This window comes from Pseudoliparis swirei, chromosome 3, assembly GCF_029220125.1.
Source record: "Pseudoliparis swirei isolate HS2019 ecotype Mariana Trench chromosome 3, NWPU_hadal_v1, whole genome shotgun sequence".
Taxonomy (NCBI): domain Eukaryota; kingdom Metazoa; phylum Chordata; class Actinopteri; order Perciformes; family Liparidae; genus Pseudoliparis; species Pseudoliparis swirei.
The window spans coordinates 18,597,188-18,614,387 of record NC_079390.1 but is presented as its reverse complement, the minus strand read 5'-3'; the positions used below and the strand labels follow the sequence as shown (position 1 = coordinate 18,614,387).

Here is a 17,200-nt window from a genome sequence, read left to right as displayed (position 1 = left end):
GTAAAGGCTTCGACGAGCGGCGTCGACATGAATAACTGCTTGGCTACAAACCAAAAATGTGTTGCCACAGAGGAATGGCATTCCATTGCTATTCCTTTTTACAAATTCTCATCAATTAGTTGAATCTCTGAAGAATAAGTACATGGAACAATTAAGCAATCAAACCTTCAGATATGAGCAGATCGGCATTGTGTTTCTAACACCTTTTTTTTTGCTATTTCACACACAGTTAGAACATGATTATGATTCCCACAGGAGCTTTAGGCAGATGGCTTCCCTGGGGCACCAAAACCAAGAGGACATTTAAACATTTGGACGGCTGTGAAATTGTGTTTATTTGTCTAAAATACTCTTTCCTCAAAGGCAGTGTAAATGTGTGTTGTTTGGCCTCAAACAGCTCAAATATATCTCAAACATTGTGGTTTTTTAACCATATAATTGCTTATAAACATGATTTTGAAATGATTAAGTCTTCTGTCCACATTAGCTCTGTTCAGGACGAACTGTCAAATATAATTGCATACAGTTAAATACAATGGATGTATGATCTCAATCTGTGATATATTTTCACAGTACTTTTTACACAGCACCACCCCTCTCAGATCTCAAATCGGTTAATACGTGGCAAATAAAAGAAATATGTGTGTTCATGCATAGCCCATAGAAGACGTAAAAACATCAAATATTTCCATATTTGGTGTGGGATCATGACTGTGTTGCGTCACTTTGTCAATAAGGGAAGAGTTCATACTGTTCTACATCTTGGATCTGAATAAAGTCAAAGTAAAAACAAGAAAAAAATGCTTGAATTTACAATCTATATTATTATATCTACACATACATTATACAATGAACACGTTATTTATTTTAGAAAATAATTGTCTCAATGTTAAAATGACCTAATTCTGCAGCTGATCTGAGCTCTACTGCATTGTGACCTACCCTCACGACTAACTGCGCAGACCGTGCATGCCACATGGGTCCGTCTGCGGGTTAAAGCGCGCCTCCAGTCTGAAACCTCGTGTGGGTTTTAGAGACTCACCTTTTCTGCGGTGCGGCCTGCTCCTGTGAGGCGTGTGCTGGTGTCCCGCGCCGTGGCGAACGTGTTCCTTGACCCGGCTCCTTGACCCGCTGTCCGGTCCTGACTCTGTTGGACACGCGTCGTGGCACTCGCCCCTCTGTGACAACTCTGCCCAGGTGCAGAACCAGGACACCCAGAGAAGCCACGCACCGACCCGCATCTTCAGTCAAGACCCGGAACCCCTACTGCAGCTCCGCCACACCTTCCGTGCCCCCAGTAAATAGTGAACTGGCTCCACACACATGCAACATGTGACCTGTCCTACGCTCCACGAGTTAATCGGAGATAGTTCAACAGTATGTTTTCTTCATATTCCTCAAACATGGCCGTGTGCTCCTCTTCCCTCCCTCTTTAATTTGGCTGCTCTGGGTCTCCCCATCTCCCTCCTCTTTGGGTCCTTTTTTTTTTCTCTCCGCAGTGGTAGAACTTGGGGGGGGGGAACAATGATTAAAAACAAGTTTCAGACGTCATGCTGAGCGAGTAGTGAGGGGAAAGGGGACCATGGGGTACTGTCTTGTTACAACAACATCTGTGCCATTCATTCTGCATGGGGTGAGGGGGGTGGGGAGGGGGCAGAAAACAAGGCTCAGTCTAGGGGAGGAGGAGGTTGAAATCAGGGGGAGGTAACACAGAGGCCTGTTCTCAGATCACTTCCATTAATCAAATGTCTACCATGTGAATGATCAAATGTAGTTTTTGATAGTGTGGAGCAATGCACACGTTGAATTATTCAATCTCCACTTTGATCATTCACAAAGTATTTCGCCCAAAATAACCAACACAAAACGCACTCGAAAATATATTTTTTAATTTGTCAGAAAGAACAGTTGGCAATGTATTTCTCTTGTGCAATTTTCTGTTCAAATTTTTTTTGTTCTCATGCTCCGATGTAAATTATTGGACGAGAAGAATGTTTTTCTTTTGACGAAACAACGGCCTCAGAGAAGACAAAATGGGTACAAAGGCTTCTCTTTCTTTCACTGCGTTGCTTTAATGTGACAACTCAAGCAACCCCCCCCCCCCCTCCAAATCACAACCCAACCTCCCACCAGTCAACTAGCCAAGCAAATTTGTAGCTGCCTGTCTGCACAGTATGAGTCTCATACATCATCTTGGCTCGCCCATGAGAAGCAAACCAAGTCAACCTTGTCAGAATGTTCTGCTTTAATTTCAAACAGAGTTTGTCTGGTTCCAGTGGACTACCACATAGTTCTCTCTGCCTGTAAACAAAAACTAATGGGGTGCTTTAAAAAAGTACTGTAGATAGTTTGTCAGTTCCTGAGTACCTCCAATTATATGATCTGAGACCAGGATCATTTTTATTGTGTTCATGTAATCATTGTAAAATAATATCATATTTGACTTTCCTTGTAAACATATTTAGGCTTTTTTTCTATGCACAATGTGGTCCCTGTACATTATCACTAGCGTATATCTGGACATGAAGATGTCAGAGATGACTTGATTTGAAATAAATGAATGATATATTTCTGAGTTGCATGAGGACTGATTTATATATCACATACAGTATCACTACACACAACCAGGGAAATACAGCAAGTACAGAATAAACCATGATTTCACTGGTGTCAACCAACAATACGTACACTTTTGAATGTCTTACTTTTACTTTCTAAAAAAGGAAACTTTTGACATTGATGAAAGTCAATAAAGTAAGTTCATACAATCAGACTAATTTGAGTCCGTTTTAAATAGTGAAGATAATTGTGTGTCCACAGCATTCTTTAATTAGCCATGATCTATCAGTCAATAGCTGTTCACTGAAACTGGATACTTACAACTTTTTGCACCGGAACAGTTGCTTGACAAGTTATTGATATGGACCCATTTCAAATGATGTGTAGCCTCATGAAAATGCAGTGTTAAAAGGGAGTTATCGTCATTTATTTATTTTCACCATACAAAGTAAATCCCTCTAATGCTGCTGATGCTGTGAAGTTTATTCATGGCTGAGAACAGACCTTTTACAAAGCATGCAATTTATCTAAAAACAGGAAAAGCACAGGTGACCAATATAATAATGATTGCTTTGTTCAGTGCAGGTTTGTGTAAGCCATGACAGTAAATCGGAACTTTCTCACAGCTTCCACACATTTGACCTTATCATGAGAAGAGTACAGGTGTTGCTCATACCATCCACAATGGTTCAGTCTCAGAAAGCCATGACAGGTTGACTGATCACAGCATCAAAAATACCAGGACCATGAAACTGAACAAAGTTAACTGGAATTCAGCCATCATTCAATTTATCATTTTATTATTGAAACCTTTTTTCCCCACTACAGATATAATGCTTTTAACTGCATATGCTTGACAAGTCAAATTGTCTCCTGTGAGAAGATTTTTCATTTAATTAACTTTGTGGGCTTCAAGGAGAGCCATGGTAAAATAAATAATACAATAAAATATAGAAATGAAAACCTGCCGATTATCATCTCCTTAAGGGTAAGTTCATAGTTAAAGATGGTTCAGTTTATTTGTGTTTTTTTTCTTCATAGTTTGGGTTTTCACACCTTCACCAAAACCAGGATAGCCTACACTGTATATTACTCTGGTCTTAACTAAAACTTACACCTCATGTCAGAAGCAAAGTAAAGAATGGCTCCTTAATAGCTAAACTACTAAATAACATTATAAAGTGCCCTCTTGTATGCCATTCCAGTGGAGAAAACATGATAAAGTGCCTTCGTCACGTTTCTGAGGACAGTAGCAGAGACTCAGGAGCAGAGAAATACACAGTAGTCGAGGCGAGGGCAAAAATCTCTCTTTACTTGCAAAAAGTCACACGAGGACGAGGAACTCAGGCTGGAAAGCGAGGCGACACACAGGAAATACAAAAACAATCTGGCCCCGAACAAGGAGTCGACACAGACTGAATAGACAGGGAAACGAGACACAGGTGGAAACAATGAGGGCGGGGCTTGCAATCAGACAGGAGTGGCTGAGGGCAGGTGACGGGAATGAACAATCAGGGGACACAGGAAGCTCACAGGATGTCCAGCCTTCTTGGATGCCCTTCCAGTGGAGAACACATGATGAAGTGCCTTCTTGGATGCCTATTCGTTGGAGAAAACATGATCAATCTAGCGTGCCCTAGTGGAGAAAAAGAGACGTCATGCAAAAATCGGTGCAGTGCCAACAAGGCTACCTGATATTAGAGAAAAATATGTCTATGCTCTGATGCTCTATCGCAGGTAGGTAACGTGTCAGAAGCCACAACCGAGGAGAGAATGAGAAGGCACAGAGAGCAGGAGTTGACTCAGCAACATGTTGAGGCTGCAGGGCTAGCTGGTAAATGGACCTGTACTTGTAACGCGTTTTTCTGGTCTTCCGACCACTCAAAGCGCTTTAACACTACATGATGTAATTCACACCCATTCATACACTGATGAGCACATCAGCAGTAACTAACAATCACACACATTCACACACAGTAGGCACAGCCACAGGGGACATTTTGGGTTAAGTGTCTTGCCCAAGGAACATCGACAAGGGCCGGTGGAGCCGGGGATTGATCCTCTGATTGAAGGAGGACCCTGCTCCCCACTGAGCCATCGTCACACATCATGATTTTACTTTTCATTGCAACCTTTTGCTCCGGCAGAAAAGAGATCCCAGATGAATGTTTCCGGAAAGTAGAAGCTAGCTTACTTTCTGATCATTTTTTGGTCTGATGGAGGTAAAACAGCCTGTTCTCCCTGAATTGTCAAGGGCTGAGGTGATGAAGGTCGTGCTTTCTCTACCAGAAAAACTTAAAGCAGGAGATCATATTGACCAGGAAGACTACTGTAAAATGTACCATTTGAACAGATTGGTGTTGACATAGTTTGCTCGGTTGAAAGGAGTCAAGCAACCAGTTAATATTGGTCGTCGGGAGTTTGATCGACCCCCATTGGAGCCTGCTGGAAACGGGGAACCATACAGACCTAATTATGCTCATAATCAAGGGTTTCAAACTCATCAAAGGTGACAAAGATGCTTTTTTTTTGTGGATGTTGATTTGAAGTAAATTTGAGCAAACTCAGTCACAATTATAGTTTTAAAAAGTTGTTTTCTTTTGCATTATGTTTTGATGCTTTCATGTGAAGCGCTTTAAATTGCTTGTTGAAATGTGCTATTATAAATAAACGTACTTTGCCCGGAAGCTACAGGGACAGAGAGACGGAGGAAAGTAAGGTCAGAGCAAATGTACAGCCCTCCCTAAACAGACCTTAACGTTGGCAGTCAGCCCCTTGAGTAACGAGGTTTCTGTTGTCGTGTTCTGGGCACTTGACTGCTGCTGTAAACCGATTATACAAAGTGTGGACCTATTCTTCGATGTTGGCAGTACAAACAATTTATTTTCAAACGCTTTCCACTCGTTTCCAGGAGTTTGACGTCCTTGTATGGAAGCTCAGCAGGTCCAAACTTAAGTCACTGAAAGGCCGTTTACAGCATAACAAAACAAAAGCAACATTAAAAAGTGTTTTTATTCACTGAATTCACAGTTTTGATGTCCACGAGAAACCAGCTGATGGACCCAGAGGTTGAGGGTTCATCTGGAAGAGTGTCGGACGCTTCAGGGCTCTTTGAATCAGTAGGAATTTACAGTTCCGATGAACTGGATCCCAGTCCACCAGCTGTTTGTTCTGTTGATCAAATACCAGAGTATTTATGTAGTTGTATTAACATTTTCATGTAATCTTTATGAGCATCAAGTCATATTTCTAGATCACCTCACTTTTGTTGGTCTAGGCCAAAAGCAAACGTATCAAAACGCAGGCCAGTTGGAGCAGTGCAGGAACTGAGCATGCTCCACGGATCACTGTGGCCCCCAATGTTTTGTGAACACTTTCTTTGATCAATGTAGCCATTGCCTTTCTAAGCCTGGCCAATATGCAATCATGTCTTCAGCACTGTCAAAATAGAAACCCCCATGGGGCCGAGCTGCGGCCCCCGCGATGGGGTGTTATGTCCAAGCGGCAGAGGGCCATTGGTGAGCGACCTGACCCCTAATCTCTAATCATGGCCCGACCAAGAGGCAGAGCTGCAGGGTAATTCCTTCCCGAGAGAGAGAGGTAAAAGGCTAAGGCAACACGGGGTCTCAGATTGAGTATTCCCCCCCCCCCCCCCCCTATGATAGCATCCCATGGCTACACAAAAGGGCATAATAGAGCCCGGCCAGGCAGTGCTGAGAAAAAAACTCTTCTTGGCCCCAAGTCTGAATAGTTTGTTGCTCGGGGGGACAAGGCCCCGGTTCAGTTCTACGTTCCATCAGCAACTCTTTCACAGTTTAGGGAAATACCCAGCGAGTGAACCGTGATGTCTTCAGGTTTGCCAAACATCCACTTGTTGGCTAATAAACCCTTATTTAATCCATGCCTGTCTGAGGATTTAAAACAAACTCCTTCACTTTTAGTTTTACCCCATGGAGCTCTCGTCAAGTTTTATTTACCAGACTTTTTGAAAGGATTGCAAACATTGGCATCTGCTTGATTTAACACGAACTGAAACGCATTCTTTTGGGATAAGTGCACCAACTTTGCCCGAAATCTTTAATGTTTATTCAGTGTTGTGGGCGCTCGGTGGGGCGGTGACGGTATCCGTATCACAAACGGAGGGCGAGATGGCTGAGGATGTGAACGGCAAGCCAGGAGTTCTGCTTGAATGCATCTGAATGCCGGAGAGGAGGAGAGGAGCGCACCCCGTCCCCTCCGCCGTCTCAAACCCGAGCACCCTGAGCTTTCCGCTCACACCTCTTTGCCCTCGCGGAGCTCCTTCTTTCTCTATCTCGCCCACCCCCATCTCTTTATATGTCCAGCTGGCTGCGCCACAAAGACTCCGTCTCACAGTTCCAAATGATCCTCAAACCCCCACATTCTTTGTTCTGCTCACTTTCCCACTCCCCAGAGACAGAGTTTAGTAGCAACAATTAAAATGAGGCAAGGATGGAGGAAGAGAGTAAGATGGGGGAGAGAGAAATGTTTTAAAAGTTGAGGTAGAGTGAACCAGAGAGAAAACCAAGACATACTGTCAGATCTCCTATACAGACGGAGACGTTGGGGATTCTGAGACCTTGAGTTTGCAGACTTCAAGAACCCCCTGAAGGGTTATTTGGGAGTTTTTCCTGATCCGATGTGAGGTTTTGGGGCAGGGTCCGGGATGTCTATGTGAACAGATTGTAAAGCACTCCAAGACTAATTTGTGAAATTGGGCTTTACAAATAAACTGAATTGAATTGAATTGAGGAACTGTTGCAACTGTCTGCATCGTCACCTTGACGTACAAACGACAGCAGATGATTGTGTGTTAATGTTAAAGGGAATGTCTTGAACCTCTCTTTCAGTTTCATTGCCCTCTAATCGGCTCGTTTCTCAGTGCCACTTTCTGCGGGGGCTAAGATCGTGTTTTGCGGTAATCATGTGGCCAATTACTGGCAACAAGTCCCTCCAGGTTGAAAGGTTTAGATCGGCCGTCCCACCCTGCTGAAATTCCCCAGTTCCCGAGCTTGTGTGAAATCATGCGGTGGATTGTTGTGCGGAAAAAGGACCACAGTATGGAGATGTGGCCTGGAACTAATAGGATTGGTTTTGATTCATTAGATTCTCTTTCATCATCCTGGTTGGAATTCCACTCCACGTCTCCACGAGCTTCACACTTTTAAAATGCGGAGGGGGTAGGGGGGGGGGCAAGTGTTTAGAATTGAGCCTCCAGACTGCAAAAGCTCATTACTCTCTATGGAATCATCTGCTTATTCATACCCCATAGAAGCAGCATCATAATCATGTGAATGCTGCTGTGTGTGTCTGTGTACTGACAACACGGTCCAGGTTATGACGTCATTGTTTGGTGAAATGTGGAAGCGAAAGGTAGAATAGCAATGCGCCATTGAAAAAAAAACATACGCAGCTTCTAAATAACCTCTTAAAGAGAAATCTACCACAAACTGTTGTTTACACGTTTATGTTACGTAATACTGTGAATACTACTGCTAGGCCTTTCTTTTCATAAATCGCCTCCTCGAGTCGATGGTCCTCAATTAAACTTCTTCCTTTAAACTTATTTCTTATCGCTGGACAGTCCTACTAAGACCAGTGAGCAGGTTGAATTACAAGAAAAGCTTGAAGGAATAGTTTGATGTGGAAAATGTGTTTATTTGCTTTCTTGCTGATAGTTAGTTGTAAAGATTAATGCCCCTATCGAATGTTTGTAGGTTAGCATAAAGACCAGAGGGAATCAGATAGCCGGGCCCTGTCCGAAGGTAACAAAGCAGACATGGGGCCTCAGTCCTGGGACTTGGACTCTTGGACTCACACTTAAGTTGCACAAACAGACATAATGTCAGCAATATGTTCCTGTTACCCTGAATGACCTCAGTCTGTATCTACTGTGCAGGGCAAAATACATTTATTTTAATTGGAATGGAAGCTTTACATTTTTTATTCCTTATATCTAGCTATGCTGTGATCTAAGGAGACCCGACGGCATGCAGCAGATGATACAACACTTTGACTTTGACTCTAGCTCCAAGACTTGAAACTTGTTTTGGACTCATAGCTAAAGACTTTGAGACTTGACTTGACCTCCTAGCTAAAGACTTGAGACGTGACTTGATCTCATAGCTAAAGGCTTGAGACTTGACTTGGATTCATGGCTAAAGACTTGAGACTTGACCTCATAGCTAAAGACTTGAGACTTGACTTGGACTCATGGCTAAAGACTTGACTTGATCTCATAGCTAAAGGCTTAAGACGTGACTTGACCTCATAGCTAAAGGCTTGAGACTTGACTTGACCTCATAGCTAAAGGCTTAAGACGTGACTTGACCTCATAGCTAAAGGCTTGAGACTTGACTTGACCTCATAGCTAAAGGCTTAAGATGTGACTTGACCTCATAGCTAAAGGCTTGAGACTTGACTTGACCTCATAGCTAAAGACTTGAGACTTGATCTCATAGCTAAAGGCTTGAGACTTGACTTGATCTCATTGCTAAAGACTTGAGACTTGATCTCATAGCTAAAGGCTTGAGACTTGACTTGACCTCATAGCTAAAGGCTTGAGACTTGACTTGGACTCATGGCTAAAGACTTGAAACTTGACCTCATAGCTACAGGGCTCTCAAGTTTTGAAGGCAGGCAAGCGTGACATTTCCATCAGCAGCACCCCCCCCCCGCAACTCCAGGATGCTTTATTTTCATTGGTTGCTGGATTAAATCTTACCCAGATACAACAGATTGGCTATTGTGTAGCCCATTTCTTTTTTCTGATTGGCTGATAAGTGGCTCCTCACAGCAGACCTCCAGGGGAGCGCTTGATTCCTCCACGGTGAGGGCAGCGCGACCAGCTCATGTTTGCGCGCTGTGGCGCATTACAACATTAAAAAGCCGAGAGTTTTTTTTCAGCGTGAGAAATACGATGTGTGGCGGGAGTGCGTGACTTAAGACCGAAATGCGTGAGTCTCACGCTCAATGCGTGACACTTGAGAGCCCTGTAGCTAAAGACTTGAGACTTAACTTGGACTCATGGCTAAAAAATTTAGACTTGACTTTGACTTGCAGCTAGAGACGTGAGACTTGGACAAGGAAACCATCACATGAAAGCATCTCACAACTCTTGTAAAACATAAAAAAAAAATTCTACCAGTATTAGAGGTACACAGAAAAAGGTTTGTTGGATACTTAATAGATCTATGAGACACCCCTATCAGTGTGTGTGTGTGAGAGAGAGAGAGAGAGAGAGAGAGAGAGAGAGAGAGAGAGAGAGAGAGAGAGAGAGAACTGGATTACGGTATGCCAGCTCGCCAAACTGCAAATAGACCGGCCCAAAGGGCTATTTATCCTTTCAGTTTCAAATAAATTAATTGGAATTTAATGTATTGATTAGTTGAGTGTATTTGTAGACAATATTCATGTTTTATATGAAAATATATTTTCAAGATAGAAGACAAAGATGAGATTATAAGTGAAAATCAGAACTTGGAACACTTTCCCTGGCGTTACTCTAAAGATGTCTTCTTGTTTGCACGACAATGTCAGACTAACAACCCCCTCCAGTGCCAGCTGATTGTTTGACAACTGAGTGTGATGAAACTCTTTTGATAATATTTGTTGACACCAATTGCAAAATTTGAATTTACACCATTTCAGCACAGAAAAATCTGGGAATCCAAAGTATCTCATTATCAACTAACAAGAGTAGCATCCATCATTTCATCACATACACATATTAATAAAACACTGAATAGAAATAATGTGATGTTATTTTCTGTCACTTAATAGTATTCAAATGATATGTCTTTCATATAAAAAATAAAAATAGATAAACATATATGTTTTTATTTAAATCCATGATTTAGATCATGAAGGTAAAGTAACGCATTTTCCGATGTGAGGTCCTGGGACAGGACGTCGTATGTGTACAGATTGTAAAGCCCTGAGGTAAATTAATAATTTATGATATTGGGCTATATGAAATAACTGAATTTAATTTTATTGGAATTATGCAAATTAGCTGAAAAGTTTTACAATATAAATTTGTAATGAAAAACGATTCACTTTATTAACAATAAAGACACAAATGAAAAGACAAAAATGCAATCTCCTGTAAATAAGATGCATTTAGAGTTTTACTAAACATTTTCTAGGTGCACTGAAACCAGAATTTGACAAAATCCAGTCAGATTGTTTTTCTCTCATATGTGAAGGGAGTGTTTCCGTATTAGTATAAATAGTAAAAAAAACAGTTTTTCTTCATCTTGTGTACTGAAGGATACAATAAAACAACCTGGGTACTGATGGAGTCCTCTTCTCTGCTGGGTGAACATAAACAGTTGGCGATGAAGAAAGAAAACACTGTTTCCCCCTCTGTCTCTGTTTGGGATGCATTCTGTAGTCCCTTTCCACATGAAGGGGGGGGGGGGGGCTCTCATCGTGCCCCGCTTGTCTAAAGTTGTGTACATCAGCGATGTGATCCCCGTGCCAGCTCTGACCCTGGCAGCTCTACTGCGTTCTTAAGGCCTTGGCATACACAGGCTCCAGGAAATGAAAGGGGATCAGCATGAAGACCACCAGCAGAAAGACGGTGCTCACCACCGCCAGCAGCACGTAGCGCCCGATGAACAACGTGTCCACTATCTGGAGGGAGAAAGAGGGAATGTGTTGAATTTCAGGAGTTCTCAGGAACTACACGCTACAGTCTGTTGTTTTTCTTCTTGTTAATAGTATCCAATGCATGGGGAAAGCCTGGCTGCTCACAAGTCTGGATTTCCTCTATTAGCCACTAGGTGTCAGGAGAGGGCTTTCACAAAGGCTCCCTGTGGAAGCACGAGGCCTTATGTGAGGCCGTGGATGGGTACTCTGTATACTGAGAGAAACACACACATTGACAGGGAAATCGACAATAACGTGTTGCCTTTAACGTTTGGATCACCTGATGGCAAAATAATGATTTTTTTCGACGCATGCTTAACAACGCACAATAACAGACGGCCCCCGGAAGTTGAATCAAAGCGACGGTGCGCACTGAAAACTTCCTTCACCACGTCTAATGCGGTGTCTTAGACAGCAAGCACTCAGCTGGTCCACTCTGGCTGATGCCACATGACGCGTCTGGACTTTGGCAGACCGCTTTACTTCAGGTCACCTTCTTGTTGTGATGATGAACTGGTGGCCGGGGGCTCTGAGAGCATATCCGGCTGCACAGTTAGAGTTCCTTTGGGCTGCATCGACTGATTCCTCTCGTGTGAAAGTGATGGAGACCTCAAAGAAGACCTACACAAACTAAGAGTAGAACATTTTGGGGTCCTGAATGGTCGACTGGAAGGTGGGAGAAATACAGGGTTGGCCTAATTCCCGTATGTCCTCTTCAGTAAGTACTCTCATATCGTTGTCTATTTACAATTACAACACTCAAAGGTACGTGTCCATAGTCAGGGCATTAACTAGAGCAGGGATTCACAAACTCTTTCTCTGGGGACCTACTTTTTTTCACAATAAGCAAAGCAATGCACTGCTGTGAGCAGCGGGAACCTAAAAGAAAGGCTCACTTTGAAAAGAAAACAACGATATCTGTTTAAGGGTACGCCATATTGAGAATATTTTCGCCTGGTTATCTTGCCATGGAGCTGCCGTTACCCGCGGGGGACTGGAGCCGTGGGCTCTGCAGGTAAAACGCCCGCCTGGTGGCTCTGGGAGAGCATGTGGCTCCCGGTCAGAAACACTGTAAAGCTGTAGGAATACTCTCAAGGCAGCAGACACTCACACTACTGCTGCTGCCCCCGTCCACAGCAGCGCGCACTGCCGCTGCCTCGGTCTGCTCCACCAAACTAGAGGCGTGCTGCGTCATCTGCTGCAGGGGAACATCCACTGACGATGGAGAAGTGCCTCATACGAGCCCACCTTGAAACAACTAAACTATCCCTTTAAAGAGCAGTGAGACAAACCGATTGGACGTATGAAATCTGGAAATATCTAATCTAATAAATCCTGAGAATATGTTTCAGGTAAGAAGTAACGTGAAGTTACAACCTCTTCCACAGAGAGGAAGACGAGTACGGGACCGCGGGTTGGTTACCAGGAGTGATGGGTAGTATTGATGGAGGGGCCTCCAACCAGAATTTGAGATGCAGCACCTCTGATTGGTGACCACTTAAAAGACGGATACCTGGTGTATGACTGCACCCTCCTGATTGTATCCATGTCCGCTCTGCCTTTCAAACCTGCTGCCCTGACACACAGCCAAGTGCTTATTGATCGGTGCAGGAACTAGACCCGTGTGTTCGGGGAATAGCCGGTGCAGCGGTGCATTTAAAGACACGGCATGTTTGTTGTTCCACCGCTCCCTCGCCGCCGCTGACGACTAAATGCTCATTCCGGGGGGGGGGGAGGGGGATGAGTCGATGGTCATTCGAGGTTAGCGGCAACGTTGCTTAAGTTTGCCGCTTAAAGTTGGAGTTCCTGAAATTGCCACGGACAGATGTAATCGACGCTTCCCTTTGTTAACATGTAGATCGTGAGAATATGCCGGATGAGCCCACTGCGGAAGGTTTCACAGGGGCTGGAATGAGAGGTGTGTGTGTGTGTGTGTGTGTGTGTGTGTGTGTAGGTGTGTGTGTGTGTGTGTGTGTGTGTGTCAATCCGCTTGGTGTCGAGGAGAGAGGGGGGTGTGGGCTGGGTGATGTATGCCGTTTCTTATGGATGCATTTAACGCATCTCACTTTTTAATTTGCCAATTACACAGCAAGCAGGAACCCAAAGTGTGGGCCATGTTTTATTAATGTGCCATTGAGCGCACGGGTGGTAGCTGGCAGACAAGCGGGGGGGGGGGGGGCAGGGGGGAGATGGGGGGGTTAGGTCTGCTATAACCCCCATCCCCCCTCTAGTCTGGGATTGGCCTAATTGGCACTAGGATATTTTACTTTTGTTTAACAGCGAGAGGTTCGGTGTTTCTTTCACTCGCGCGCATCCCTCTGCTCACATGTCGGGTTTCAGGAAATGGAAACGAGTCGCTATCCAAACACGACATTCAGCAGACGGTAAACCGGGTTTTCACCTTCACATGTTATTGTACCGTTGTCTGAATTATTCTGTTCATGATCACACATGTGAGGATCTGTAATACTTATAATTTGAGTTGCCTCTGGCTCTGTGTGAAAGCGGTCTTTTGGCAGCGACTCATTTCAGATTCAGATACCAAAGATGAGGCAGACAGGAACGCTTGGAGAAGATCAACTCTGGCAGCTCGGTCTCGTCAGCTATCCCTCTTACGCCTGAGGGACTCCATTTAATCTATATTGCCCCAGGTGTATTGCTCTTATTGTACCTTGATACTGTCTTCTGTTAGGATACATATGGCCACTGAAGTTGTTATGGTTACATTTTAACGTGGAGCTATTTTCCTCATTTTTGGACAACACAAGTCGTATTCTCTTCATTTCTAAAAGCTACAGATTGAAAGAAGCAACGGATACAAATGTCAAATTGAAGAAACAAAGAATATTTGTAAACGCTTCATTATTTCATTACAATTTAAAGAAATACCTGGTCACTTGGTCATCAATACAGGCAGAGAACTCCATGGCTGATGATGACTTTAAGGCGTCATTATTACAAGTGATTGTGTATGTGAGCTCATTTAAAACACAGGAATTAATTTCTTGGATCGCCATGGGTTCATGTTACCCGCACGCCTCTGCACAGACACGCAGGAAGCGGCGCCGCGCCGCCTCTCTCCGTCGCCGGTCGGGTATCTGCCTTTGCACAATGCCTGTGAAGTGCGAGCTCGCCATTTCTATGGGGTGGCAGCTTGCTTGGCAGATCTGGCCGGCTCATTGGCACGACCCCGAGGCAACACGGGGGGAGTGTTTGTTCTGTGTTGCTGTTGGACTAAGATAAAGCGGAGCGGGCCTTTATGACAAGCACACACATACAGCAATGACACATGCTATTTACAGGCTTACGGCGCTGTGGATACTGGCTTCTATCAGAGTTGGTCTTTTTGTGTTGGAGCGGCTTGTGGTTTAAATTCACCTCCGTCAAACCTAAATAGAGCTTACGTCCTCAATCAGTGCAAATACATCGCGTTCAGAGTTACAACCACACGTGATCTGAGCTCTGCTTTTTGGCATTTGGACCAGACACAAACACACACACATACATGAAGTACCCTTTGAGATCTCGAGATAAGACATCTTTGATAAATATAACTGTTCTTAAATGTCTCATGATGCCTGAGGGGGGAGAGAAGAGACACACTTGTGTGATGAAATATAGTTTGAGAGGACAGAAGTGAGCATGAGATGACCATTCAGCTGAAGTAGTTGGTCTCGTATTCACTCAGCGGTCCGCGGACCCAAAACATTTGGTAGCGATGAAGGCCAAATGGCCCCGCATCCAAACTGGAAGCTTCCCAGGCCTTCTGTTATGATGCGGTCATCATGCACAGCCGATAATGACGCGAGACTCGCGTGGAATGCAATAAATGGTGGAGAACACTGATTTGGAGTGGTTCCTTGTCACAGATTTTAAATTGCCCCTTGATGTAGAGGAACGCTCACGTTTCTCTCTGATATTTGCATTTTAATACGCTGCGAAATACTTTTATAAAAAGGTGTTGATCTGTGCATTCAGCTTACCTCCGTCTCTTTGAAAGGGGCCGCTGTCTCTGGGCTGCGTGGGAAAAACACCAGCACCAAAGTGATGGTGAGAGCCAGTAAGAATATGGGGATGATGCCTAACCTGGCAAGACACAAAACACACACACACACACACACACACACACACACACAGTTTAAAAAAAACACACCGCATAAACACCAGGACTCCCACTGCGGTTTTGCAGTAAGACTTCCAGTAAATGCAGGGTTTTCTGAGGATAATGTCATTTTCAAGTACCAATCAAAACAATGGCCTTCTTTATTGAGTTTTTAAATAGTTGTTAACTTTCCAATCAAGTAAATGGCACCATGTTTCACCCCATTTAGACTGTACTGTAATTGCATCTTACACAAGTGCACAGTGTTTGGTGTCACAGTGCATTCTCGACAGAAATTAACGGGCATTAACTGGTCTGTTGGAGTCTCTGCGTAAGTACTAATCAACAGGGATCGGAAGGCACTCGGCAATCGATCAGTGGGTGAAGCTTAAAGTGTCTCAGAGAATTTCGGGAATCAGCAGGATAGTTATGTTTGCTGATCTAGATAGACAACAACGCAAATTTTTAATGGGAAATCCAGGTCAAAAAGTGTAAAACAGTAAATTCTACAACAATTATTTTTTTCACAAAACTGCTGAACAGTTTACATTCTGCTATGAATCTGAATAAACTTTATTTCAGCTTCGATTTTCTTTCCTACATGTTTCCTCCCCTAAACACACCACTATGTTCAACAGTGAGAAAAGGTTAATGCAATTTTTTTTCCTTTGCATTTTATTGGAATAAACCTGTGAAATATATGGGGATTAAGTCACTGACAGACTCACAGACAAAGCGGCTCTTTTCTCTATCAACGCATGCACCACGCTCTGCCTGGTGTGTGTGTGTGTGTGTGTGTGTGTGTGTGTGTGTGTGTGTGTGTGTGTGTGTGTGTGTGTGTGTGTGTGTGTGTGTGTGTGTGTGTGTGTGTGTGGAGATGCTGCTCACTCACTTCGCAGACCCAGATGCTCTCAGCAGCATCATCCCAAACACAAGTAATAGAATCCAAACGATGGCGATCACGAACACGCCCGTGCCGACGTCCAAAACGGCACTTGCCATGTTCACGGCAACTAACGTAAGTTAACCCGACACACAGCAGCTAATCAGTGAACTCGGTCAAGCAGGACTTTACCACACAGCGTTAACGAGGCAACGCTGTAGCTATAAGCAAAGCTAACGTTAGCTACATTAGCTCACTGTAACTTCCATCGTAGTGTTACAGTGCACGTTAGGTAGCAGTCTGCTAGCTCTGCTAAACTGAGGACGACCTGCTTCTTGACGAATGTACCGATGTTCGAGACACCCACCCCCTCTCTAAGAATGACTGTTTGCTGCCCATAACCCCTCATTTATCAATAAGGTCAATATATGTAGCGTTCTCCGTTGCGTCTTCTACTTCCTGGCAACAGCAAACTAGAGTTTGATTGGATCCGCAAACTCAGTACGGACCAATCACGTGCGTCGTTACAGAAAAACCGAACACTCGAACAGGCTGCAGAAACTTCCCCCTGCTCGGCTGACTTTTTCATTTTTTTGTATACAATGCATACGATTCACATTTGTATACTCAAATGTGAATCCTACCTTTGTACGATGTGCAATTTGTACCTTTCTTAAGTGTTTCTTCTGTTTTTCTGACATAGTCAATTGGTGTGTGTTTTCAGCTGGCAAGACGAAATCGATTGACATGATGTTGGGTTGAATAGAAATGTCTATTCTTATTAACAGCAGCCTGTCTGTCTCTTTGAACATGCAGTTCCTAATGCGGGCCGACAGGGGACTGGCCAGGTCCGGGGTTCACAGGCTCGTGTGCGCTGCGCTCCAGTCCCGCTCAAAGTGGCGGTGCCCCTGTGCGTTTACTGGGGAAGAAAGAAAACATGTTGCCTTTGTGTGACCATCGTAAAATCCATGCACCCAGTGTTTATT

General features: G+C 43.9%; 2 protein-coding genes across 2 annotated transcripts in view; one reads left to right on the top strand and one right to left on the bottom strand.

Moving 5' to 3' along the window:
• Window positions 1-9,954: 9,954 nt before the first annotated feature.
• Window positions 9,955-16,602, bottom strand: tmem218 (transmembrane protein 218). The gene is made up of 3 exons (XM_056444584.1): window positions 16,224-16,602; window positions 15,213-15,315; window positions 9,955-11,214 (listed from the first exon to the last, which is right to left on the bottom strand). Exons 1-3 carry the CDS (start codon window positions 16,331-16,333, stop codon window positions 11,080-11,082), a joined length of 348 nt encoding a protein of 115 aa, XP_056300559.1. The 5' UTR covers window positions 16,334-16,602; the 3' UTR covers window positions 9,955-11,079.
• Window positions 16,273-17,200, top strand: part of pknox2 (pbx/knotted 1 homeobox 2) — a 118,758-nt gene continuing 117,830 nt past the window's right edge. Inside the window, exon 1 of the mRNA XM_056444528.1 lies at window positions 16,273-16,349. The gene's annotated coding sequence lies outside the window, so the exon portion shown is untranslated. The remainder of the gene's footprint in view (window positions 16,350-17,200) is intronic.

What these genes read in the sequence shown, in the direction of transcription:
- tmem218 (XM_056444584.1), bottom strand. Translation starts at nt 16,333, where the DNA reads ATGGCAAGTGCCGTTTTGGACGTCGGCACGGGCGTGTTCGTGATCGCC. An exon ending in AGAGCATCTGGGTCTGCGAA is followed by an intron (nt 15,316 to 16,223) that starts GTGAGTGAGCAG and finishes GTGTCTTGCCAG; the next exon opens with GTTAGGCATCATCCCCATAT. An exon ending in CCCCTTTCAAAGAGACGGAG is followed by an intron (nt 11,215 to 15,212) that starts GTAAGCTGAATG and finishes TTCTCCCTCCAG; the next exon opens with ATAGTGGACACGTTGTTCAT.